The sequence below is a fragment of the Marmota monax genome, unplaced genomic scaffold (assembly GCF_021218885.2).
Source record: "Marmota monax isolate L192 unplaced genomic scaffold, Marmota_monax_Labrador192_F-V1.1 WCK01_AAM20220418_F8-fsc00020, whole genome shotgun sequence".
NCBI lineage: Eukaryota > Metazoa > Chordata > Mammalia > Rodentia > Sciuridae > Marmota > Marmota monax.
Genome location: NW_026692912.1, coordinates 10,048,672 through 10,074,625, shown reverse-complemented (window position 1 = coordinate 10,074,625; position 25,954 = coordinate 10,048,672). Strand labels below are relative to the sequence as shown.

Sequence of the window (25,954 nt, the reverse complement as noted above, 5' to 3'; positions counted from 1 at the left end):
CTGCATTGTGACCTACCAGTGCTTTCCTTCTTCAAAAACCATTCTGAAGTAAGTCAGTATTTATAGTAAAGTTGCAAAGAAAATACAATAGCTCCTCCTACTCTTCACCCAGCTTCTCTTCATGATGACATCTTCATCCATTCATTCTCAAAACCTCAAGCAGAAGTTAAGATAGGTGGCTTAATCAACTTTGGAGAATCCCGCAATGTCACCCAGAAAGTTCTGTAGTGGAGATAGCTGGCTTTGAATTCAGGAGACCTGGTTCTGGTCTGTGCTTGCTCAAAATATGAGGTATAATTATAGAAAGCTACTTGCATCTTTGGACCCCAGTTAAGCTTGCACAGTTGGATGCTGCAGTAGTCATAGATTGGCAAAGTGTCTTCAGTGGATCCCTAGGGCTCATGGAGATGGCATCCCGAGAGATCGGCTTGGTTCCCACTCTACTGTTACAACCAGACCATCTCCTCTTCTCCATTTGATATATAGAGCTGACTCAAAAAATTTTAAAACTTAGAACTGTTGAAGTTTCCCTCAGCCTGGCTGTAGGATTCAGTGGGTCCTTGGAAGACAATGGTAGTTTCCTGAATATCACTGGTAACTTCTTATGGAGCCCAAAGGTTCCAAGAGTCAACTATTCCATGGTTTGGGAATCAGGCATGGATTCAGTTGTTCAAATATCTAGAAGCTTAATTCCAAGGAAGCTAAGTACAAAACACAGCCACTTTAATAGACTGGAAGACATTTTCAAGTTTATTTATTTTTCTCAAAAACAACCAAGACTGGGCTTAGGCAGAACTGCCAGTGGATTGTGTTACACTTTACAACAGTGCAAGAGTTTGCATAAACTATCTATGGCATTTGAAATCCAGGCCAGCAATTCGACATGTATCATTTTGGAATGCTTTTCCCTTGTGTTCTTAGCTGCCTGTCTCCCAGCAGAGTGTGGCAGAGCCCATCTCTGAGCGCCAGGCTGGGGTCTTATCTCTGCATCTAAAGCATTCACTGTCAGAGAATTTGCCAACATGAACAAAGCCTTCTTATTGCTTAAATACGATTTCCTCTTATCTCATCAGCACTAGACAGGGCTTTAGAGGAATATGCCTCTGTTATTTTTTTTTTTCTTCTGTTTTTCTATTTAGTTGTGTGTTTGTTTCAGGCTGGCTACAATCCTGACCAGGGACAGTTAAAGCAGATCAGAGAGGAACAAACAAATCCAGCCGAACCTTTGCCCAAAGCCCTAGTTGATCTTAAAATTAGCTCTATTTCTGGGGAGGTGGAGGGAGGCTGGGGGCAAAGGGAGAGGTGAGCAACCATAAGCCTCCTGCTTTTATTGATATTGCATGAATATGCTCATCAACAGCCATTTATTGACAGCCTGTAGAAATGCCCAGCTCTGGAGTGCTCAGGAAAGAGAGAGCCTTGCTGAAGTCACAAGGTTGGCTACTGTGGAAGGTGTGACCCCAAGGGGATCCAGACTATGGGGATGCTCTGTTTTTATTGACCCACTTTTTTGCACCTTCCACAAAAGCAAATCCAACTCCACCAAGCATTGCTGACCAAGAAAGATTTCTGTGGGGGAACAAATAGGAGAGTCACATCGCACATCATTGTAGATTTTACGCCCTCCCAACCATCACCCCAAGTTCCTCAACTATCCACTCGTCCTCTCCTCTCCCTGTTTCTCCAGTGATGCTGACTCTAGGCCTTCATGTCTCCCAATCTCCTGCCAATCCCAATCTGCACATCTCCTGAATCTCCTACAGAGCCATCCTGTTCTCCCTCCTGTTCTCCAAACTTGCACCCCAAATCCTAAAGACGCTGAGGTTCTTCCCAGCCATGCAGCTTCAGGGATGTTGGTGCACGAAATGTGGTAACCTCCGTTCACCTCTATCACACTCACATGAACAAGCATTCCTTTCAATCACGGGCAGGATTTTCATTTCCTGTGGAAGATGAGGAAGGGATTCTTCAGAGCTGAAATGTTCTATATTTCCCGCTGCCATGTTCATTGCTGCATTACTCCTAATAACTAAGATGTGATGATAAACCACCTGTCCATCAACAGATGCATGGATGAAGAAAATGGTGTATGTTTGAAACAGAATGTTACCCATCCTCATAGGGTACAGTGGCACACACCTGTAATCTCAGTGACTCTGGAGGCTGAGGCAAGAGGATCACAGGTTCAAGGCCAGCCTCAGCAAGTTAATGAGAACTTGTTTCAAAATTTTTTTTAAAAAGGGGGTTGCAGATGTGGCTCCACACTAAAGCACTCCTGGATTTCAATCCCCATACGAAAGGGGAAAAATAAAGCTAATCATCCTTAAAAAGAGAAGGAAATTCTGCTGCTGACAACAAGAAGAAGGGACTTTAGGGATATTACAGTCACAAAAGGACAAATACTGCATGATTCCATCTATATGTGGTACCTAAAACAGTCCAACCCATAGACTCAAAGATGGAATTAGTGGCTACCAGGGTCTGGCAGCGGGGATACATGGGGAGATGCTCATCAAAGGACATAAAAGTTTAGTTAAACAAGACAAGTTAGTTCTAGAGATCTGCTGTTTGCATTTTACCTGTAGTTACCAATAAAACATTGTTTACTTAAACATTTGTTAAGAGGGTCGATCTCCTGTGGTGCTCTTACCAACAGAAAACACAATTTTGAAAACCAGAAAGTATTATTTTGAATGACTCAAACATTGTTATTTGGTGAACGAACAAAGGAATGAATACATTAATAAAGAAACAATCAAGTGAAGGCAAAAATGTAACGGAGCTAGGCAAAGAGCAACTGCGGTTGGTTGGGCTGACAAACACCCTCACAGGTCCCTTCAGGGCTGGAGGAGAGATCACGCAGTATCTTCTTGGTTACTTCATGGACAGATAACTCACTGCCATTCACAAACAGCTTGATTTACCTCTGCACAGTCCTTTGCAATCGTCATAGGGAGAGACGCCTGCCTGCACTTTCTTGTACTCTGTCCTCTGCGTAACAATGTGTAAACGTTCTTGTTTTATAGTTTCATAGTTAGAGGGGACTTGGATAGTTTATCCACTGAAACCATTTCCTTTTCAGAGGTCAAAAGAGGAGAGGTATCTTGCAGAATGTCACTCACTAGTAAGCGCAAAGTTGTTACAGAAATGCAAAATTTTCTCTCAAAATGAGCACATTTTTCTCATTTATGCCCTGCACCTTTTCTTTTCTTTTTTTTTTTTTTTAACCAAGGATTGAACCCAGGGGTGCTTAACCACTGAGCCACCTTTCTAGGCCTTTTTATTTTTTTCATTTTGAGACAGGGTCTTACAAAGCTACATAGCGCCTCACTAAGTTGCTGAGGCTGGCCTTGAACTTGCAATCCTCCTGCCTCAACCTCCTGAGCTGCTGGGATTACAGGTGTGCACCACCCTGCCCTGCTGTCCTACATCTCTTGACTCTGCCTTTGCTGTGCAGAACCCAGTAAGATTTGTCCTTCTTCCCCCCAAAAAATCTTGGGGCAGCCGTAACAGAAATCAGTGTTGGGGCTCACATCTTTGCCTTTGCACCTGTAGAAACCAAGGGGCATTTCACGTTCTCTTCCTCTTTAGCAGAATGTTTCAGACTCTCCAGCATCTTAAGTAATGTCTGAGTTTACTTCAAATAAACCCAGTGGGATACAGGAGACCTGGGTTAGTACCAGCTGTGTTACTTATGAGATGGGCATTTCTCTGGCCCACAGTTTCCTCATTTGTAAAATTCAGTGGTTGTGCTGAATGAACTCTAAAGGCCCCAGAAGCTTAAGAATGCACAGTACTAATAACTTGGGTTGCATAGTCACAAAAATAAAATCTTCATATCTACTCTATAAGGTTGAAGTCTTTGCCCCCTATTTGTGATGAGAAGAATGAGGCCCAGAGGTTTTGAATGACCCTTTTAAGATCACAGGTCCACTCATTTATTAGAGCCAGGAAGTAGACTGTGATCCCCTGGCTCCTCATTCTGGGCTGGTCACAAACTGCTGCTTGGGCTTTGCTGAAGCCTTGGGTTCCTCTGGTGGACAAGAGGGGACCACTTGCCACTTTCCAGTGGCAGTCACCTACATTCGCAGCCTGCTGTAAGCTGAGAAACTAATCCTATTGCCCTGCTATTCATCAATCCCTCATGGCCATCTTGTCCACAGGATGGAAAGTTCCTTAGACACAGCTGACAGAAGCTGTTGAAGGCTGGGTTCAGCCACTTCCACCAACTTCCTTACCAGTCCCTTTCCTTCCCACCCACCAGGAAGACATCACACGAGCCTCCGGTGCTTCCTTCTCCCTGGACAGCTCACTCTCCCACACCACGGACCCCCATCCCGGATGCTGTGCCCAGACACACACCAATGTCCTGCACTGTCCGTCCTGTGAAATACTACACACACTTCAAAGGCAGTCTCAAATGTCACCCCTCCTCTGCTCACAGAATTAATTGCTCTCCCTACGTGACCATATAGTTCTGTATATATGCCTCAGTCACGGCACTTGTCAAGTTAGATTATGGTTGTTTAGAGTCCGGTCTATCCCTTTAAAGTCTCACAATTTCCAAGGTGAGGACCATGTTTTATTTATTCTCAAATAAATCCAAGCAGCCTTCCCAGCACAGAGGAAATCATAGGTGGCCAGTGGATATTGCAACAGCAGCAATGGCAACATATACGGAGTGGCTGCTTCATCCTGGACACGATTTTAAAGAATCTGCATGTGCTAAATCATGCAATCCTCACAACAAGCCTGTGAGGTAGGTACAGTTATGATAACCGCTTTATAAATAAAGAAATCGAGGCCCTGTCACTTTGCCGAAGGTCATACAATTAGTTGGTGGTAGAACCAGGATTCGAAGCCAGGTACAAACTCAGCCCACTCTGAACCATGTACATTAATTTTGTTTTTCTTTTTTTAGATACTAGGAATTGAACCCAGAGCATTCTAGCAAAGAGCTTCAACCCCAGTCCTTTGTATTTCTTATTATGAGACAGGATCTCACTAAGTTGTTCAAGCTGGCCTTGAACTTGTGATCCTCCTGTCAGACTCCTGAGCTGCTGGGATTAGAGGTGTGTGCCACTGTGCCTGGCTGAAGAAAAATGCGTAAAGAACCTGCCCCCCAGGGCTGCTGTCAGGATCCATCAAGTGAATAGATATATTTGTGCCAGGTGGATCTTAAATCCCAGCCACAGAGGGGATAGTCTGAGAATTTCTCCTTGTTGCCTTCTCCTAAAACAGAAGCTGTTTCAACAGACCAAAGCAAGTCTTTATAGGGCTGCCGTGGGGTGGAGCCAGAGGATGGGGGGGAGCCTCAGATTGCCAGGCAGGGGGGCCGGTCTCCTGAAACTGCCTCAATTGCTCACCGCTCTGAACCCCTCACCCTTCTCACTCCTAGAAAGACAGAGGAAGACAAATTCACCTCCAAAGGGTTCTGCCAGGTTTTGATTTCTAGCCTCTTCCAAGTGAATGCCGTTGAAGAGAACATTGACTCAAACGAAGGGTAATACAAACACACAAACAAAACCACTCTACCAGGCGAACATCCTGTCGACCTCTGCGACTCACGGGTCTTAACGTCTCTGACACTCTGAAACAGAGGGATGATTTCCCAGCCACCTTCTCTGGCAAAGACAACCCCAGAGTGACATAGAATTTTACTGCAGTCATTCCAGCAACATGTTTTCTGGTTTGTTTTCTTTCCTTCATCATTTTGTACTTGCAGTTTTACACTGACAAAAGAGTTGTGGAAGTTCTTTGCCCAGAGCTTTGGTTGTCTGAGCTGGGAATGTCCTCAGAAATCCTGATCCCAAACATCACACACTCAACAGATGGGAAAATAGAGTCCCGTTCAATAGAGGTGACAGACTGGCCTGGAAACACGCAGTTAACTCTATGGCCTTTGCCATGGGCCAGAATGGCTGGCGGTGAGTCAGGTATACAGTCTACAGAAGCAGAGGGCTCTGTGGATCCAGGGCCTGGGGACTTTCGTCCAGTCCATGCACTACCCCACCCACCTCCAAATCCCCCTCCTTTGCAGAAGACTGCTTTCAATTAGAGGAGTTAACGATGTCTTGCTTTCAAAGGGTTTTTAAAATCCAGTTCATCTTCCACCCACACACGATGTACACAAAGGCGGGGAGACGGAGGGACAACGGGGGAGTGGGGGTTCTGGTATTTTCCCACCCAGGGACACGCCATGAGGTTTCTATTGAATTTTGATTTTACAGATTTCCATGCCTTTTTGTCAATCAGGGGAAGGAGGAGGTGCTCCTCAAGCCTCTAGCTCATCCTCTATGGTGTCATCTCTCCATCCAGAGGAACCTGCAAGGGACCTCAGAGAACAAGCAAGGGGAAGGAGTGGAGAGGAAGGCGTGTGGGGAGGCAGACTGACAGGAATGCTCCATGTGACTGCACGAGTCACACACACATACACACACACACACACACACACAGCCGGGCAGTGTTTCATAATATTTCTCTTTAGGCCACATCTCAACCTCAGGCTTGCAGTTCCAATGCCAAGTTATTTCCTCAAGAATTGAAACGCTACAAGAGAGGCAGAGTCATTCCTTGATATAAACCACCAAGAGCTCGGGGCCCTGAAGACTGCAGGAAGGAAACCCTACCAGGAGGCAGGCAGCCCATCGGGCCACGGCTATAAAGGGCTCGGGAAACAGGGACACGGTGGACTAGGTGAAATAAAACTGCCTCCATAAACCTGTCTAGCTCCCTCCTCTGTGCTCCCCCGGGGGACCACCAAGCACCGAGTCTTAAAGCTGGTTGACCAGTACGGGGTGCTGACTGAGTGTGACATCTTCTCTCCTCCATGAGCGCTCCTATGAGAATAAATATTTTTATCTCCATTTGCAGTCAGTTCGCCAAAGCCTAGGAGTCATACCCAAGGTCATGTGGCTCAACGTCCACTCTCTTCCGTCCCTATGACTTGCCTTCCCACCCAGACTTGGTCCAACCCTTTGTGTCCCCACCGCATTGTGGCTTCTTGTCTGGCCTTCTGTCTCTCTCTGTGTGAGCTTCAAGAACAGTGGCCAGGCCTGATTTATCTCCCCTTTTCATCAGGGTCCAATGCAGGTCACCAGGCGGGGCTCACCAAGTGCTGCCCAGTGTTGGACTCGTGCGGCTTTTTCAAGGCAATGTGCAGAGTCTATGGGGGATGCGGGGGATTTAGGAGCCCAGATCCCCACAGGCTTGGGCCAGGCTGTAGAGACAATGACAATAAGCAGTTGGTTCAGGGAAGGCACCAGGAGGCCCAGGATTTATTCCTAAGCATCAAAGGCATTGCAGCCAGACAGTGGTCCACTATCCTAGGCCAACGTGGGCTTGATGTGCAATAACTATGATGCTGATGATAAAAATTGTATTCACAATGATTCCTCTAATGAGTCTCACGTACTGCAGAGTGGGTTTACGTCTGTTATGTCTTTTAATCCTAAAACTGCCCTGCGAGAAAGCTGTCAGCAGGACCCCTTTTTCCCAGATAGGAAACTGAGGCTAATGGCTGGTAGGATGTGCCACGCCCTGGGGCCTGAGGCAAAGCATCACATCAACACTGCCACTCTCCTGTCCCTGCCCAGGACAGTTTATCAATAATCACACCCACATCCCTTCCCGTTAGTGCTGGCTTCTACTCCATCTCAGAACAAGCCAAGGGGACCCACTCACAAGTGGTCATAACTGGCCTAGGAAACCAATGCTATTTGCAATTGAACTTTCCCATTAGCTTATCAAGGGCAAGACTGAGGGCTTGCTTGTTATATCTTCAGTATGAACTCAGAGGAAGGCTCAAAGTAGGCACAGAACAGATATCAGTTGGATCCAAGAACAAACTAACAACAACAGTAGTCTACATATTTTATCTCAATGAATGCAAACAACGAACAAATGCAACCCAAATGTTCCAACCCCAGACTCAGGGCTCCCTCCACTGCCTTCAGAGTATGGTAGACCTTTCCTACTGGGGTCTTCTCCTTTCCTGTGTCCATTCCAACTTGTCTCCTCTGTTCTTTATTCCAAATTGACTTAGTAAACATATGCACTTTAAAGGCAATCAAGGGTTAATTTGATAGAAAACACAACATGTGCGCTCGCGAACACATACACACACACACACACACACACACACCCCTTGAATCCCCTCCTCCAACCTCCTTTTTACACACTTAATAACAATGGTGGAAAAAGAGGAGGGAGGGGGAGCCAGGCTTTCTGTCACCGACCATTAGAAACAATTATCACTTTCCCCAGGCCTCCAGAGCAGCTTTCCCCTGTGATGCTTGTCTTAAAGAGATAGAGGGGTGGGGGAGGGGTGGATTGCCTTTCTTTCAATTTGAGGATTTATTATTTGGCATGCACAGACAATCAAGCAAAGAAGCATTTCCTGTGTAGTAGGGTGGGTGTGCAGAGCAGAGAGATACCTTCTTCCTCCCTCCTGGAGCTTTGGAAATAGCAGCAGATCTCAGGGTCTCCACCCAGGAGACACTTGCAGATCCAAGACCTTGGCATTGGATATCCTCCAGCCCTGGGGCTCAGATCTGGGCTGATTAGCACTCATTGTCCCCAGGGATCTGTCCATACCACAGTACACATTTCACACTCCCTAGAGGTCTAATACCCTCCAGGCCTGCACCTTCTGGCAAATATGAAATCCTATGATTTGTGGGATGTAAACCCTGGCTGACTCAAATGGCCTTCAATGGGAGGAGAGTATAGACCTGGTTGAAGACATCCCCGTTCTACAGCGTGCTCACTAACACTTCTACAGGTCGTGACTACATTTCTTAGAGGAGAAACAGTCCCCGTAGAGTCAGTTCCCAGGAACTGCACATTCAATGACTTAATTTCATGGATAGAGGTTTGGGATTCCTGATGGACTGAAACTGGGTATCTCAACCTTCTTCTAAGGGCAAAGCTTATGTTGGAATCCAAGAAAGTATCCATGAGGGTGGCAAAGGCAAAGTGTTTTCTGTGCCCTCACTTATGGACCAGTATCTCTGTTCCAAGTACAGATTCCCCACAGTCCTGGAAACCAGGATCGCCAGTCTGCTCCGCATTTGACTTGCAGATACAGAGGCTGGGGCTCCGAAGGGATAAATAGCTTGCCAAGACTACCCCTTGCCTGGAGTGGGTGGTGAAGTCTCGGTCGGAGCTTCTTCTACAGAACTCCAAGACCACTTCCTCTATTCAGTCTGGTTTGCAGATGAAGAACCCGAGGCCCACGTGACGTAAAGGATGATCCTAATGAGGATGACGATAACGACAGCCATGAGGACAAACCTCCAGGTGCTTTCACCTCCATCCTTTGGATGTGAGGCTCACATGATATTTTCAGATGGAGAAAGCTAACAACCACAAGGGCAGCAACAGCGATAACGAATATAACACTGGTCCCCAATTTCTAGTACATGAGATGTCTCTACCGGCTGGGGTTGGCATTATCTCCCCATTTTACAGACAGGAGACCCAGGCATTGGGCTGAGCCCATTCCGAGACACTGGTGTTCAGGAGGCACTGGGCAGGGGCTCCGCTCTTCCAGCTAGTAAATCCTCTAACCAGGGAGAGTGATTAGTGTCGGATGTGGCGGTGGCCTTTTGTGCTGCTGACAGCTGCTGCCATGAAAGGCCTGTCCGGGCTCATTTCACAGAGGCCCTCTGCAGGCCTGCTCCCAGCTCCCTAATTATGCCATTCACTAGTCACCGGGGCCGCCTCTGAACTCCTGACCCAGCAGTGAAAGACTTGGGATCTCATTACTAATCTCTTAAGCCACCTAGTCCTCCAAAATACACCCATTTAAGTTGGAGGCCAAGGCTTTGGGCTGGGAGGCAGGGAGAGGGAAAGCCCAGCTTTCACGGCATGGCCATCTTCCCTCTCTGCTGCCTGTGGCCCAAGCCACAGGGCAGCTAGTGCGGCTGTGAGGCCAGGCACAGGACAGGCCTGGCCCAGGGTCGGTGGCTGGGCTGGAGATGAAGAGGCCCTGGCACAGGACAGGGTCGGGCATCTGGGCCCACCTGTTTGTCATTTCAGGGGTGCGGGCGGGGATGAGGCCTGTATTTGTTTTAATTATTATTATTGTTGTTGAAAAGGGAAGAAAAAAAAATGAGGAGAAACTGCTAACATCTGGGGCTGCTGTGCAGCTTACGTAATCTGCAGCAGAGGACGAACACGGGATCCCTAGCCAGATGGTCAGTGGGTGACTTCACGGCTCATGTGAGGCCTTCAAGAGTACCAGGCTGACGGGCTGGGAGAGAGGGATGTGGGACCTTCCTTATGTCCTTAAGGGAAAGAGGCCAGGGATCAGGGGCTTCCAGAGAGTCAAGTTTTGCTATCGGAAGGATCTGGTGGTGGCAGTAGTCGTTTGTCCAGCGGAAGACCAAACCTTTCTCTTCTATTTTTCCCTCAGTCACTCACTCATTTAACAGACCTTTACTTAACACTGGCTAACTGCTTGCTACCCCTGGTCTAAATGGGAAAAATGGGTCCTCAAGAAAGAAAAAAAGAATTAACGATAAAATTTTTTTTTTGTCCTAAATGTTTCCCAAGCCCATGGAGCAGGAAAGTGAAAAACTGAGCCAACACACACTCAGAAAAATGTGTTGGGTTCTGGATTCGAGCTTCGTGTAAACTGAGGGAAGAACATGGATGAGCAAGGGCTGCAGCAATCTGGACCTGAAGTTTTGGTCCAAAATGCAAGATCTTCACATTGAGTGGGCTCTGGAGATTAGAAACTGAAAATAAAAAGGCCAAAGAAGGGGAAAACCTGGGCCACAGCTGAGCTCTGACAAAGCCAGTTTCCCAGATGAAGTCATTCACAGAGGCTGAAGTTTGAGATGCCGAATCTTGCTGCAAATGCAGTCTTTAGCACATGATTTGGAAAAAAAAATACATTGCTAACTTTCTGCATTTTAAAATATTTCTCCTCTCTCTTCCATTTATTCTGAGAGCAATGATTGACATGGAATTCTAGATCAGGATATAAGAGCAGTGAAATCTGGATTGGATCAAGAATGTACTGTTAACTCCATCTAGATAAGAACACAGAACTACTGCCAGCTGCAGATGAGATTTTGGAGGCATCACCCCAGATAAGAATTGGAAACATGCTGAATTCTATTTCAGATCCTGAAGGCATTGCCAGTTCTAGAGCAAGATGTTGAGCACCCAAACACTTCCAGTTCTAGACCAGAACACCAAGAAGCCATAATTCTACAATAGAACTGGATGACACATTCTGCTGGTTATCTTAACACCCCGAAGGGACTGTTTGACCAAAAATAGAAAACCAAGTTAGCTTTAATTTTTTAAAAAAATCCTCTCTCCACTGGCTTTTGTAGAGTAAAATCAGGAAACCTAGTCAACTCTATAGCAAAGAAATCTCTACCACTCGGCTCAAAGGCATTGAAAATGAAGGAGGGTGTCTTAGGAAGCTTGTGGGTCTCTTCTTGGAATTTCTCTGAAGGACTTTAATAGGTTAATCAAGAAAGAACTGACCATATCCAAGCTCAATTCCTGGTCACCAAAACTCTTAGTGAGAAATAGTGGAGCAGTGGTTAATGGCAGTCTTGGCCGCATGGGTCCATTCCAGAAAGGCCAGAAGAGTGATTTTTCACTTAAAAACATCTGTGTCATGAAAGATCAAGTATTTCTCAAGTTCATAAACCTAGGAGTTTCCAGGTTGTTTTTGTTCTCTCCCCCCTTCCCTTCTTCCTGTCTTAGTTCTTCAAATTAAGACCTGTGTGTCGCAAATTGTTGGAAACAAACAAGGCATAGTCCTTGCAGGGAATCCTGCTAGCTGCCAAGAGGAGGCTGCCCGGTCCTGGGTCCTGCTCCTCATTGCAGATCTCAGGGTTCTCTCATGCCCTCCTCTAGCCTTAGTGAGCTCAGGCTGGAAACTGCTGCAAGATTTGCTTTCTTCTTTTTGCTTTTGGAAAAGAGGCCATGTCATGATCTTCCCCAGGCTGCTTTGAATTTGATTTCTCCCAGGAAGAGAATGCAGTGCAGTCACATATGCAGGAGCAACAAGACAGGGACTGCTTAAGCTTGTATCAGTCCTGCTGAGCTTCCAGCTTGAACAAGTGTCAATCATTCATTAGGGTAGGGTGGCATTTCTCTCTGGCCCAGGACTCCAGATTTCAGAGGTAGGGATGGTGACCATGATATGCAAGCCGGGAGGCCTTATCCACCAAGGGCCCATTGGATAATGCTGACTTAGGTGTCCACCACCCATCAGAAAAACCCTCTGTGGGATTGGGGTCTTCCAGAGAGATGCTGCACCCCTCCAGTGGCAGCCTTTGCCAGGGCAGTGCACATCTGTGCAAAGGATAGTGCTTAAAGCAGCCGCGGTGAGATAGGGCCCCTGGGAAGCACTGAAGCGTGATCTCAGTCCACAGGGTGAACTCGTCAATGAGAGAGACCTCCACCTGCAACTTTGGAGGTCACACATATTTTAATGTCAAAAGGATGTGAGTTGGAATTTTAGCTTCAGCTATTCATTGACTGCATGACCCTGAGCCTGTCACTAAGTCTACATGGAATGAGATGACAGTACCTCCTCTGGAGCATTGCTTCAAGAACTAAAAGAACCCTGGCTTAGACACAGCCTGCTCACTAGAAACACACAATTAGCAGTTCCCTCCTTCATCTACCCCCTTCATTATTTCTTGCTTTATAGGCAGAGTTCTGGGTTCAAATCCTGAACTGCTCTGCCCCATCTCTGGGCCAATTGCAGACTTAACCTTCCTGGGTCTCAATTTACTCCTCCACAAACCAGTGAAAATCACAGGAGCTTCCTCATAGGTGACTAGCAGGTTGAAATGTGTGCAAACAGTATAGAGTGCCTGGCAGGTCACTGCCCTGAGAGCAGCGTATTGCTCCCAATGTCCACTCTAATGATGAGCATTGCTGTTTTTATGCTGTTGTTACTATTTCATTTATTATTACTGTGTGGCCATTCCTTTTCCTTTCCCTTTTAATCCTATTTCCTTTCCTCCCCTTTCCGTCTACCTCTCCTTCCTCCTTTCTTTCTCTTCCTCCTTTACACCATCCCTCTCTTCTGGGGAAACAATGAGGGTGAACCACAGACTCAAGCCAGAAAAGCAGCCCATCTCTGTAGGAGTGAATCACAGGGACACCACTAAGACCTCAGTGCTCCCCACAGTAACAGGCAGAGCCTGTATCCTGGGGCACTTTCCTACTTTGTGTGCAAAGGTGTTGGCAAAGGAAAGATTGACTCTTAAATATCTGTTGGGAGCCTACTGTGTGCCTGATGCTGAAACACACAAAGACAAGCACAGAAAAACAATGCTAAGGACATCACCTGCTGGCAGGCAGCTATATCTCAAAGGTGAGGGCAGATTCTGCAGGACAGGGCAGCAGGAAGGACATGAGGCTGGGGTTCAGGGTGGCTTCTGAGGACCTCTTTCTTCTTCCTCTAATGCATGCAGTGGCACTTGCTGCATTTGCCATGCAAAGGTACAAGCCAGGGGATTTCAGAAGGCCTTGCCTGCTCTGGTTGCCCATGGTATTAACAGGGGACTGTCACCTGGCAACATGACATCACTTATAGACACACTCTGTGTATTTAATCTTATCACAAAGGAGATGTCTCTCAGCAGATCTCTTTCCAACAGGGTCATCCAATAAACCCAGAAACATTTTCTGTCAGTATTTGCTACATGGCAGGTCCTGTGCAAGGCACTGGAAGTATCTAGAAGCTGGGGGCTCAAATCCTCAGTCACTCAAGGTATCGATAGCTGAAGACATGGGCAATGACAACTAAAATTCAGCTTGGGCTCAGGCTGGTCAGATGATTCCTGAAGTGTCCCCAGATGTCAGAAGATCAAGGACTGCCCACGTACTGAGGTCGTCAGGGGAGGCTGCATGGAAGAGTAGCCGCTGGACCTAGATTCTGAAGGACAGCTGAGCCTTCAAGAGGAGAGGGAGGGAACAAGGGTGTCTCTGGGCAGGAGGAAAGAAAACCCCAAGGCATGTCCAGGGATGGCCAAGTCACTCATTCTGTTGGGAACATGCCCTTTAGTGTCAGGCTATCCAAAAAGCTGGTACCAACTGCATGGATTTTGGATTCATTGGCCTGCTTTTGGATTTCTTTGGTCGTGGAGAATCTGCAGAGACTTTCACAGGCAAGAGATCCCTGACACCAGTATTTCTTGTGAATGGTGCAGAATGTCCTCTAAAGGCAAAAATCTCCCAATGAGAATTTGCACAGACTGAAATGGGGCAAGACACCGAATCACCAAAAGATTAATGTCATACCTTACTCTGGGAGAGAGACAGAAATGTCATTAAAAAAAAAAAGTCTTGGCAGAGGTGCTACAGTGTAGTAAAAATAAAACGAGCTTAGGGACTAAACGAAACGGGAGGTACACCTGTTCTGCCCCCCTGTGAACCTTGCCTCCCTGTCTGTGAAATGGGCCTAGAGTTCCCACCACATGGGTGAGTTATAAGATTTTACTGTGATGAAGGAATTCGGGTGCATTAGGTGTGCTCAGATTGGGAATCCACCCAATCTCACTTTATTCTCCTGTTTTGCAGATGTGAAGACTAAGGCCTCGAGAGTCTAAATAGTTTGCCCAAGATCTCACTGTCTCTGAGAGTATTGGGATACGATGTTCTCTACACCTGCTCTCTTCAATTAGGTAGCCACGGTCTCCATGTGGTTATTTAAATTGAAATGAATAAAAGTTTAAAATTTAGCTCTTCAGTTTCATGAGCCACATTCCAAGGTCCAATACCATAGGTGGCTACAGACTACAGCATAGGACAGTGCAGGGGAGAATACCTCTTTCATCACAGAAGGTTCTATTGGAGAGTTGGTCTGAAGCCTGGGCTTTTTTTCTCTTTCCCTAGTAATAGGAACCATTGAATCCAGAGGCATTCTACCACTTAGTTACATCCATGGAAATATTTCTTCATTTATTTATTTTTTGAGACAAAAATCTCAAGGCTGAGAGCTTCACTCAGTTGCTGAGGCTGGCCTCCAACTTGTGTTCCTCCTGCCTCAACCTCCTGAGTTGCTGGGATTATAGCTGTGAGCCTCCACACCCAGCTGAGCCTGGGCTCTTGACTACGACCCAATTCTCCCTTCTCTGGAACACCAGTTCAGACCACAGCACCCTGATGCACATCAGTTAATCTCCCTGAGTCGCCCGCGGCCCTTACTGTCAGGAGGGTGCCCTGCAGATGGAGAAATCACTCTGGAAGCATTGTTTTCTGAAAGCCGTACCTGCCAGCAATCAGATCTCTTCCACGCCTAGGCCTTCCCAGAGGCATTTCTCCCAGGAGGGAGAGAACTGCAGATGTCAGCCAAGTGTCCCTTTCACCATCTCTGCACATGGATACATTTGGGGAAAGGTCCCAGGGTAGGCAGGGGCCCAGGGAAGTCTTGGTTGGACCACTGTGACACAGATGTGTGCCTCTCAGCAGGAGCTCCTCTCAGTCCATTTTCTATCTGGAAAATGAACATGCAATGGATCCAGGACCTCCTGGCGTTTGGGTCTGGCTGAAGAATTAAGCAAGTTTTAAGAAACTAATAGCTGGGTAGAAGAGGAGGTAGAGGCCACTATGATGGGGTTCTACAGGTCACACACCCAGGTTGTTTTTTAAAGGAATAGGGAAGGACAGAGAGTCGGGTAGGGGGTTTGGAAGATGCACACAAGCAAATGGGCACACACACAAACCAAAGCAAATCTCCTGTGCCCCGTCAAACCCCTGCTCGCCTTGAACCCCCCACCTCTGGGGCTGGCTGGAGAAAGTTTACTTTCAGACTAGAGCATGTGGTTAGGGAACCAAGTTCAATACTGTTGAAGCAACTGGCGCAACAAGCTCCACTGGCTCTTGCTTCCAAAGTGCATTACAACCCCAGAGAGTGAATGCTGTTTACATTTTTCACATGTTTCTTGGGTACAGAACATGAAACTAAATTACACAGCGAAGGCCATACTGGCTACATGCCGGTGACCCCGCTCAAAACAGAACAATAAAAAAAAATAAAATAAAATAAAAAAGGAAAAAGGAAAGAAAGAGGCAAATTAAAGACCAGCATGGAAAAGAGTCTGAGGGAGACTGAGCAATCCTGGATGGAGGGAGGTCTTGAGGTTGAGATGGTGAAGAGGGGACGGGAGAACACAGACACGGAGAGAAGGGTCAGGCTCCAGATGAAAGTCAACCCTGAGGGATCTCCCTAGAGGGGCCATGGAGGGGTTGGCAGAGAGCCAAGGACACGACCAGTGGACGCAGCCCTAAGCCACAAAGCCCAGCTTACTCTCGGGCTTCAAGTCAAGGGTCCACTGGCAGGGGAGAAATGGAGGCTCACTCTGTAAACCAGGCCCTCACTGCTCTGCGGCACGTTCTCTTATCAATCAGAACATGTTTAGTCAATGCCTGCATATGCTGGGCCCACCTCTCCATTGCTTTCCTCTCTTTCCAATCCTTGTTCCTCCCTCAGACTCAATAGGGATAACACCCTTCAGTAGGATTGTGAACTGGGAGCCCAGTGAGAGGCAGGCTTGCTCTGCACACTTGATAGACATTAACTCACTGGATCCTCAGGCCTGTGACAGCAGGCCCATTGTACAGATGAGGGAAACAGAGTCTTAGAAAAGTGAAGTCATTTGCCAGGCATCATACAGCTGATGAAGAACTCTATTCAACATGAGTCTTTCTGGCTCTAAAGCTTACACACATTATAGAACAATGTGGCCACACTACTGTCGTTTAATTTTCCCCAAGTGCCCAGCTGAGAATAAAAACGATTTTCATGCACATCAGGCTCAGCCTCATCAGGCTCATCAGCCTCAGCCTTCCCCCTCAAAGTGCACCCCTCTAAGGTTATCTCCACGCATCACATCACTTTGCCAACATCTGTCTTGTCTTAGCAGAAGAACCCATTTTAGTGTCCCCATTTTTGCAGGGAAGAATGCATCCTGTTTGAGGGCAGAGGTTGCACTATTCATCTCAGTGTAAAGCCATTGCTGAACACGACGCTTTGGCCACAATGCCTTCACACTAAGGTTCTATTGATTTGGAATTGGAATACCACAATCATTTCATAACCGAGAAGCTGTCAAAAGTTCAACCAAGAGAAGTGAGACCAAGAAGCTCTTTTAAGTCTCTCTCTGCTTACATTTCTGTGCCCAAAAGTCCACTCTTTAAAAAAAAAATCCACGTTACTTCTAATCGGATTTTTTTCCCTCAGTTACCAAAACTTCACAGGAAAATAAAAGTGTTTCTATAAAAATCTGTTCATTGATACCAGGAGGATAACCACATTTCTGGATCTTGGCAAACACCTGTTACATGGATGTCATTATTTCTAATAATAGATCAGAGATTGGGTGGGAACAAAGGGACATGACTATTCCAACATCACATGGGGAGTAGATGGAGCATACTAGAGTTAGGAATGGGCTGATCTCATCCCAGGTCTCATTTGTGTTTCTTTGAGAATCCCATTACCTAAAATATTTTCAGATTGAATCTCGAAGCCAATCACAGTGTCTGGGTTTCTATCAGCTTGACTGACTATTGGAAGAGGGAATGAATGAAGGGTGAAGAGAAGAGAGAGACAGGAGGAGAGGCGGGTAGATCCCTTGTCTGGAACCCTGTACGATTCAGGAGATTTAAAGTCCCTCCCGGTCCAGAGTTTCTGTAAGTCTCAGGGTGGTTACAGCAACCAATTCAGGGGGCTCTGTCTCTGGAGAAACTTTTGGGTGCCCCACATCAATGGGACAGGCTGTAACAAACCGTGGTACTTGCTGTTCTGTTTCCTTACATGACTCACACATGTGCTCCCCCAAATTACTCAGAAACCGCTAGGAGAAAGCAGATCCCTTGGGGATCTGGGAAAACTGCTTGGAATCTGCTCCTGCATCTCAGACCGTCCCCTTTGTCATTCCTCCTTCCACTGCCATTGGGAGAGGCTGTCCCATTTCACCTGCGAGAAGAGTTGAACACTTTGGTGGAGGAGGAAGGTGGGTGGGGCAGGCCGGGAAGGACAGACAGCCCTAAGAACACTGACCTCAGCCTTGGGGGTTGAGTTCAAGTTTTCTCCCTTCTCTTTGCAAACACGTTATCTAAGTAGCATGGGGGAATTGCTTGCCAATGCAAAATTTTCCAGGTAGTTTTAATGCTCTTCCAGTAGCCAGGTAGGAGGAAAGGAAGTTCTTAGAAGAGAGAGTGTCACAGGTGAAGTAATTCTTTTCTCTGAGACTCATCCTGAGCGAGGAGTAAGACTCTCAGGAGGGCAGCCATGAAATAAATGGGAAACTCTGTACTTAAACCACAAGAATAGGGTCTTACATAAGAGAGGTCGCCATCAATGTCACTGCTCTTCTTTCCATGAATCTATTATCATGTCTCTGTCTTAGAACCCCCCAAAAGCTCTCCATAGCCCTCCGGATGAAGTGTAAATTCCAAGCATCCATAGGATGCCGCTGAGCACCTCTTATGGCTCATCTCTCTTGTCTTTCACTTTATTTCTTACTGGCTTATTTTGTTAGTTTGTTTGTTTTGATATGTCCATTCTTCTCTCTTTAATGTCCTCTTCTGATCCACTCCCTGTCCTGTCCACCAGCCTCTCCTCAGTGCCAGCTCTGCAGTCACTTCCATGGAAACACCCCCAGCCCTGCAGTGGGCTCCCCTGTCCCAGACCTTCCTACGCCTCATCGCACGTGCATGTGAAAAGACCTCTCTCCCTGGTGTCCTGAGGACGCAGTGGGTATCCCACCCCTCGCTCTGGAGACCAGAATGAAGAAGACACTGGTGAAGGGGCCCTGTTCTCCTGGCTCGGAGGCAATGGCCAAGAAGGGATGCAGACATCTTGTGAACTCTCTCACTGGCATTTCAGGATTTCCTGTGTGTGATGTGTGGCTTGTGAAAAAACCATAAATTGAGCAATGTTTCTTATCCAATCTACAATTATCCTGTTTGTGTTTTTTTTTCCTCCCATATTCCAACAATAATTAGGCATCCATTATAAAAATCTAAGAAATCTTTTTTATATGCAGGGGTTGGAGCTCAAAACACTTCTGTCTCTTCTATGTTTCCATACATTGTACGTGTTTTAGAAGAGAACGATGCTCAGCCTGAAGGAACATGTGCTGAAGGCTGGGGATCTTGGCAGCAGAGCAGAAAGAGCGGGGTAGTGTTGGGGGTGTTAGAGATGGGGTGCTCCCACCTCCTTTGTAATTCTGAATGGCACGCCACACAGGAAAAGACACAAAAGACATCAGCTCTTCCATCTATTCTCATGCATCGGCTACAATGCAGGCTTCAACTGCCTTGTCCTGTACCTGGGCTCCTCTCTGGGACACAGTGGCCTGCATCCTGCTTCCTGATTCTGGCCCTTCCAAGAGTAAGCCCCAAAGCAAGGCACTGTGCTCTCTGAGCCTTAGTGTCCTAATCTGTAATGTGACAACACTGACTCCTATTTCTATAGTAGCTTTAGATTCAAGGAATTTGGTGGAAACTTCAGAGAAACTTAGTAAATGCTTTTAAAAATATAATAATTAGTCTGATACCTTCTGAAAGTGGGCAAAATACTGACTCCCATCCCTGCTGGCTGAGTAAGCTGGTAGCATCATAGCAGTGTTTCTTTCCCAGGAAAACTCCCTCTGGGTCTCACCCCCTTGGGTCTTTGGCTGCTGTTTGTAGTTGGATGCACTCCTCTATTGAAATAGTAAGCTCTTTGAAGACAGCAAAAGGACCAGGACTTTCTTGATGTTTCTCCAAGTACCTGCTACAATTTTGAGTATGCAACAAATGTTTGGTGATGCTGTTTAACCTCAGCAAAAGTGTTGGCTGAGCCTCTCTACTAAGTGGGTCACTCTTGACCAGCTCGTGGGTGAACGTGTATAGGAGAACCTAGCATGAATGAGACAGGGAATTAATATCTATATTACTCAGTAGGTGCTAAAATCCAGCACTGGGTATTTTTCTCTGCATCCTTCATCTCCACCAGGCAGATATTTTCACCTTAATCTCCTACAGGCACATGTTACCCTTCCCATTGACCAGAGTAGGATACTGAGATTCCAGAGGAGTAACTTACTGTATGTTCCCAAGAAGGGACCAAAGTTATAAGAGCAAAGCCAGACTTGCAGGACTTCTACCTCACCTCATTGCTGCCCATGCTCTCTCCCTGACATTCCTTGAGGCAAGACTCAAATATATTTCTATATGATCAAATGAGTAAATGAATTAGTATATAAATCGCTATACCACAAGATATCTATGGTTTGCATTTCAGTGGAGGCACAAATTATTGTGGACACAACAAGGAATAGATAATAGCAACTCAAAGTAAGGCAGCAAAAGTATAGTTTGCTCACTATTGGGTTAATGGGATATAAAGTCAGAAAATCAATTACAAAGAAAGAAAAGGTCCCTGGGTCTCATCTGCCTTCTAATGCAGGAATTTTCTATAATATAGAATGTTTCATAGTAACACCATAGACACATTTTCTTTAGTCTAGCCCTCACACTACTGCCCTGGAAATGGTTAGTCTAAGTCTTGCCTTCAAAGGATGAACCAAATAAATTGGTTGGTTGACTGAGCCTTGTACTCCCTAGGAGAGTAAATCCCAGACAGTCTCAGAATTTCCATGTCTTCCTTCCATCACTGCAAAGGAGAAAGGTGCCTGTTTGGAGAGGAGGAAGCAGAGTTTGGTAGAAAGGTCAGGGGCGACAGCAGAAGGAAACAATATCTATGGTGCACTTTGGCAGCCTTTGGTGCAAAGCATTAGAGAAATGTGACAGGTGGAGACAAAATAAGAACAAGACGAGATCTCTGCAAGCACTTAAACTAACCCATGTATCAGCTTCCCAGAAGAGAGATAACTTGATTCTTTCAGTTCATTTCCATTTTTGTTCCGTCTCAGGAACTTCTTGATTCCAGCTGGGCTGGGAAGGTACGTGGCCAAAATATCCAAAGAATGTCTCTTATTATAGGATGTTCAGCCCAATTTGCACAACCAGAAAGTTTTGATACTTCTGATAACGTTTGGACACGAGACTCGATGTTTGGACTCAGCTTTACTCTAACCAAATTTGGGAATCTTGTTTGAAGAGATTGGACAAGAGCAACTGGAAATCATTAGAAGTGGCAGGTTCACACAAAATCAAAACTGACGTCTTCATTAGTATTCTAAGCCATGTAACACAAGGAGTGTTGTGTGCTTACAAGGGTCACGAGAGCCGGCAGACTTATTCTGATAAGGCTGTACCTCTGGACAGAGTTCTCACCCCTGTGTCTTGCACAGTGGTAAGGTCAGAGCCTGGGTCTTACAGTCTTTGGTTCCCTTCCTAGGTCCTAGGAAGAGGTAGCCTCATACCTCTGATAAACATCTGTGTTTATTATTTTTACAGCATCAGAGAAAGATAGAGAGTTGGACACAATGGAGTATAAAGAAGAAGGGGACAGCTTTGGTCATTTCATCTTTCCCCAGGGAAAGGAGTGCCCAGGGGCCCATAGAACAGGTCACTGTGTCCTGGAGTGGGTACAGCCTCGATTCCAGCCCCTCGGGGGGGGGGGGGCTCACAGTGATACCAGCATTGAGATCTGTCCTCCTCGCACGGCTGCTTTCCTAGGAATCCAGTTACTTTCAACTTTCAGATGTGCCCTCACGTTCCTGAGCTCCTGCTGTATCTTCCACAAGCTCCTTCTAACTCTAGATTCTCCACGTCAGGCTGTGGGACTCCCTGGGGAGACCACTGGGCTACTCAGGTTCTCCAAGGTAGACACGAATTCTCACCTTGCAGAATGGAATGAGTGTCCAGCACAGGGGTTGGTGGCCTCAGTAACTACCAGCTCCTTCCCCTAGCTTCCTCTATCTGCTCTAGTCACTCTCTGGACTCTAGCTCCTATGGGGGTCTATTCATGTATGAATTTGTGTGTGTGTGTGTGTGTGTGTGTGTGTGTGTTAGAGAGAAAGAGAGAGGAGAGTATCAGAAGAGGCAGAGGCACATGGTGTACTTTTCCATCTTAAGAGCAACTTCCAAGAGCCTCCCTGCCCCTCCCTCACACCATCAACGTCTTCACTGGAGGCCCTGACAGGGTGAAAATAAGGTACCAGTCTCCACTAATCACTGCACAAGGTAATGAAGGGCACAGTCTCCTGCCTCTCTGCTGTCAGAGGGAGCTGTTTCCATGTCAGGAATAGCCTTTAACCTGAATTAAGCAGGCTCTGGTTGTCTATGTGTGAACATGCGTGTGCACACATGTTAGCACATGCACCTGTGTGCATGATGGCGGGGGGAGGTGGGAATGATTCTAGGCACTAGCCTTCATATGAGGAACGTGGGAGACTTTTGTTCTACACACTCCAGGCCGCCCTCGGCCTGGCCCTGCACCCAGCCTGCGCGCAGATCCCCTCCCTGACCCTGTATTCTCCAGTGAGCTGATCTCATTATGGCAAATTTAGTTACAGCTGAAGTCTCCTTGTAACAAAGATTATGTCCAAGCCCAGAGTAATGGAACCTAGTCGATTTCATTAAAATAAAATTGGTTACAATGAATAATTCAATAGGATGATTTTGTTTCCTCATCTCCTCTTTGTAGATCGAAGAGCTAGTATTTATAATGATTTTTTTTAAATTGGATTTTTGTTTAGGAAGAGATAATCACCCATAATTCCTGACAGCCCTCTCCATACAAGATTGGAATAATTGCCCCCATGAAGCCTCTTTTCAAATGCTAAGACTGGAAAATTCTCTCCTTTGCTCACATTAGTGGCAATAACCTTGGGTGGTTTTTAAACACAGCTGCTACCTCGACCCTGTTCAGATGAGGTTCTGAGTGTGTTGATGATTCTCTTGTTTGAGAGATTTTTTTTTTTAAACATCTCTGGGAACTGGATGCTGGTATCGAATTTGGGATTCCCGTACATTCTGTGTGATGGAGAGGTGACACCCAGCATCTTCTTTCAGAATTGTTTGTTTGCATGTAGTAATAGACATTTCCTGATCATCTAGGCATATCCAGATCCCATGTTGAAGGTAAAAGGACAAAGATGAATGAAACTTGCATCTACTCTCAAAGAACTGAGAGCCTAATGGGGCAGCCAGGTGGACAAGTGAATGGGTGTGACCACTGAAGGGAGCTCACCAAGTAGAGAGGTGGAGAGGGGAACTCTGGCCTCTGTTCATTTACCAGGCTGACGATATACATGAGAGGCATTAGGGAACACCAGATTCCTATTCTCACCACTCTCCATAAGACACCCAGAAATAAATGCAGATGAATAAATAAAAGAATCTAATAATGTCAACATAAGCTTTCATAAGACAAAAAAAAAAAAAACGCTCAAGTAAACGTGGAAACTAATAAATGAGGTGGTCTTATCTTGTACTAGTAATTCTTCTGTGGCACCCAGCAGGTTGTAATTCTCTTTATCTAGAAAGAAGACAGTCCTACCCCACTGAACCAGAGTCAAGGAAGCAAAATTCGAGAAGTACACTGGGGTTCATGGTTCATCTGTGAGAGCCAGAGGCACCCCAGCTCACAAATAGCCATTGGGCTGGGCAGTCAGAAGCACTGACTTGTGTCTCAGGGAAAAGGGAGTCTCGAAAGAAGGCAGGTGCTTGCTCAGCAGGATAATTGGAAAGGGAGCTCTGGGGACAGCACAGCCATCCCTAGAATCACACAAGCTCTGGTGGCCCCAAAACTCTTGTTCCTTCAACTAAGCTGCCAGTCCCCTGGGGGAGAACCATGGTACATAAATGGTGCATTATGGGACTGAAGAACGAGTGTGAGCTTCTTAGGATTGGGAAGGTCCTTGGAGATCATAAAGCTCTCTATTTTAAAGATGGGAAAAAATAGGATCCAGAGAGATGGAGAGACTAGCCCAAAGCAACACAGCCAATTTACTGTAGAGTAATCACTGATTCAGGAGGAATACAATTTGGCACTCTCCACTAAACAGATAGACTCCTCAAAATGAATTTGTTCTTACCTTCACTGAATTTCCATGGTATATCCAATTATGAATTATAGTAGGGACATCGAAGGACAGTCATTATCCCTATTGTGTTGATATATCCTCCCTTGGCCATTGCATTTCTAGTCCTTTACAAATGGTACTCAAAAGCTAGGGACATTACATTTGGCTAAAAATATGCCCAAGGGGCCAGACCAAAGACACTGCATTTGAAATGACCCACCTTGAGCGCCACTCCGAGCAGAGATTCAGAGCATCTGCAAGAAGTGGCACACGTGGTTGGGATCTTACCTGGGATGCTGCTGGCTGTCCGATGACAACCCAGCCTGGGCACTGTTGGTCCTGATGAGACACTGAAGCATTGGATGCCCACTGATCCAGGAACCCCTGAGGTGTGTAGACGCCACAGTCTTTAATGCTAGTCTTTTGTTCAAACTCTTCACATACACCGTCCCCATCATGGAAATAGCACCGGCTGGGTTCATCTGCAGGAGATGGACATAGAAGGGGAAAGAATAGATAAATATTCATTCTTTGTCCTCAGTTACCATCAGCAGTTAGGAGATTAGACCACCAAAACCATGTCATGGCAAGCCCATCACCCTGAGTCACAACAGAATATTCTCCAGCCTTAAGGGGGAAAAAAAAGGGAAATTCTGTTATATACAACAATGTGGCGAACATTGTTGTACATGAAATGAGTCAGTCACAGAAGCACACACTGCATGCTTCCACTTCTATGAGGGGTCTGAAGCAGCAAATCTCATAGAAGCAGAACGAAGAATGGGTATCGCCATGGTCTGGAGAGAGGGGAAGGGAGGAGCTGTTCATGAATAGGGAGCTTCCGTGAAGCAAGTTGAAAACGATCCAGCACCACGTTGGGCAGACAACAAACATTTATTTTACTCTACACTAAAATATATTAAGAAAGCAGATTTCATGTTTTGTCATATGCACACCAAAAAGTTCACACTTCCGCCTTAATTACCCCCAAGTAAACCTCACAACCACCTCATGGGGAAGGTGTCATATTTTATGACTCTTTCAGTTTTTCTGATGAGGAAACGGAGCTCCTGTGGGGCTTTAATAACTTGCCCGAGGGTCACAGTGTGCACTAATGCCAGACCTAGGACTCCGAGTCAGGCATTCACTTTCCAAGTTCTGGGTGCATCATCTGATACCACAGGACTTCATAGTTGCAAATTGGCATTTATTTAACTCCAAAGAGGATTTCAGTTTTGCATAAAGAATGAACTGGCTTCCATCCCAGTACTGAAACTAAATTGCTCTGTTATGTTAGATGAGTCTCTTTCTTGCTCTGGACTCAGTCATCAAGGGAGAGGGGGTTAGAATACTGGAAACCAAGAGCCCTTTCTGTCTAATGCCTCTAAGGACTTGTCAGATACCTTTGGAGGTTCAGTTAAAGACCAAGAGAATTCTCAAGCTCCTGTGCAATTCTAACCACAGCAAGGTGTCGGCTTGGCATGGTTTAAAGTGGCCACTGGCTACAATACTTCTCACTTAGCTGCAAGGACAAGGATCACAGAAGCACAGAGCTAGCAGCAGGATGCCTTCTGAGCAGGTACGGACTATGCATGCTTCCTGGCATTTGAATATAGACTATTACAATGAAAAGCCTGGCTGTGAGCATCTGAAAGCGATCACCCAGGCACCTTTTAATAATTCTAATGTCAGCAAAGAAAAACACCCCTTCCTGGGTGGGGGTTATTTTGTAAAGATCTCGACCTCAACATGCTGCCATTAGTTTTACATGCTACCAGCTCCTCCAAAGGATTCTAAATGGGGGTCTCTACCCAGTACCGTAGGGTTGCCATACATTGACAGTGATGGCCGTGCTATTAAAGACCATCTTCAAGTGACTGGCACAGATCCTGAAAAAGCCGTATATCCCAGGCAAATCAAAATGTAAGGTCATCCAAAAAATATTGCTTGATCTGAGTCATCCTTCCCCCATTGACTCCAAAATA

General features: G+C 46.2%; 1 protein-coding gene across 1 annotated transcript in view; it reads right to left on the bottom strand.

The window, feature by feature from the left end:
• Pappa (pappalysin 1) overlaps window positions 1–25,954 on the bottom strand; it is a 232,771-nt gene that overhangs the window by 70,633 nt on the left and 136,184 nt on the right. Inside the window, exon 10 of the mRNA XM_046451913.1 lies at window positions 24,258–24,451. Within this exon, the coding sequence (XP_046307869.1) occupies window positions 24,258–24,451 (194 nt within the window). The remainder of the gene's footprint in view (window positions 1–24,257; window positions 24,452–25,954) is intronic.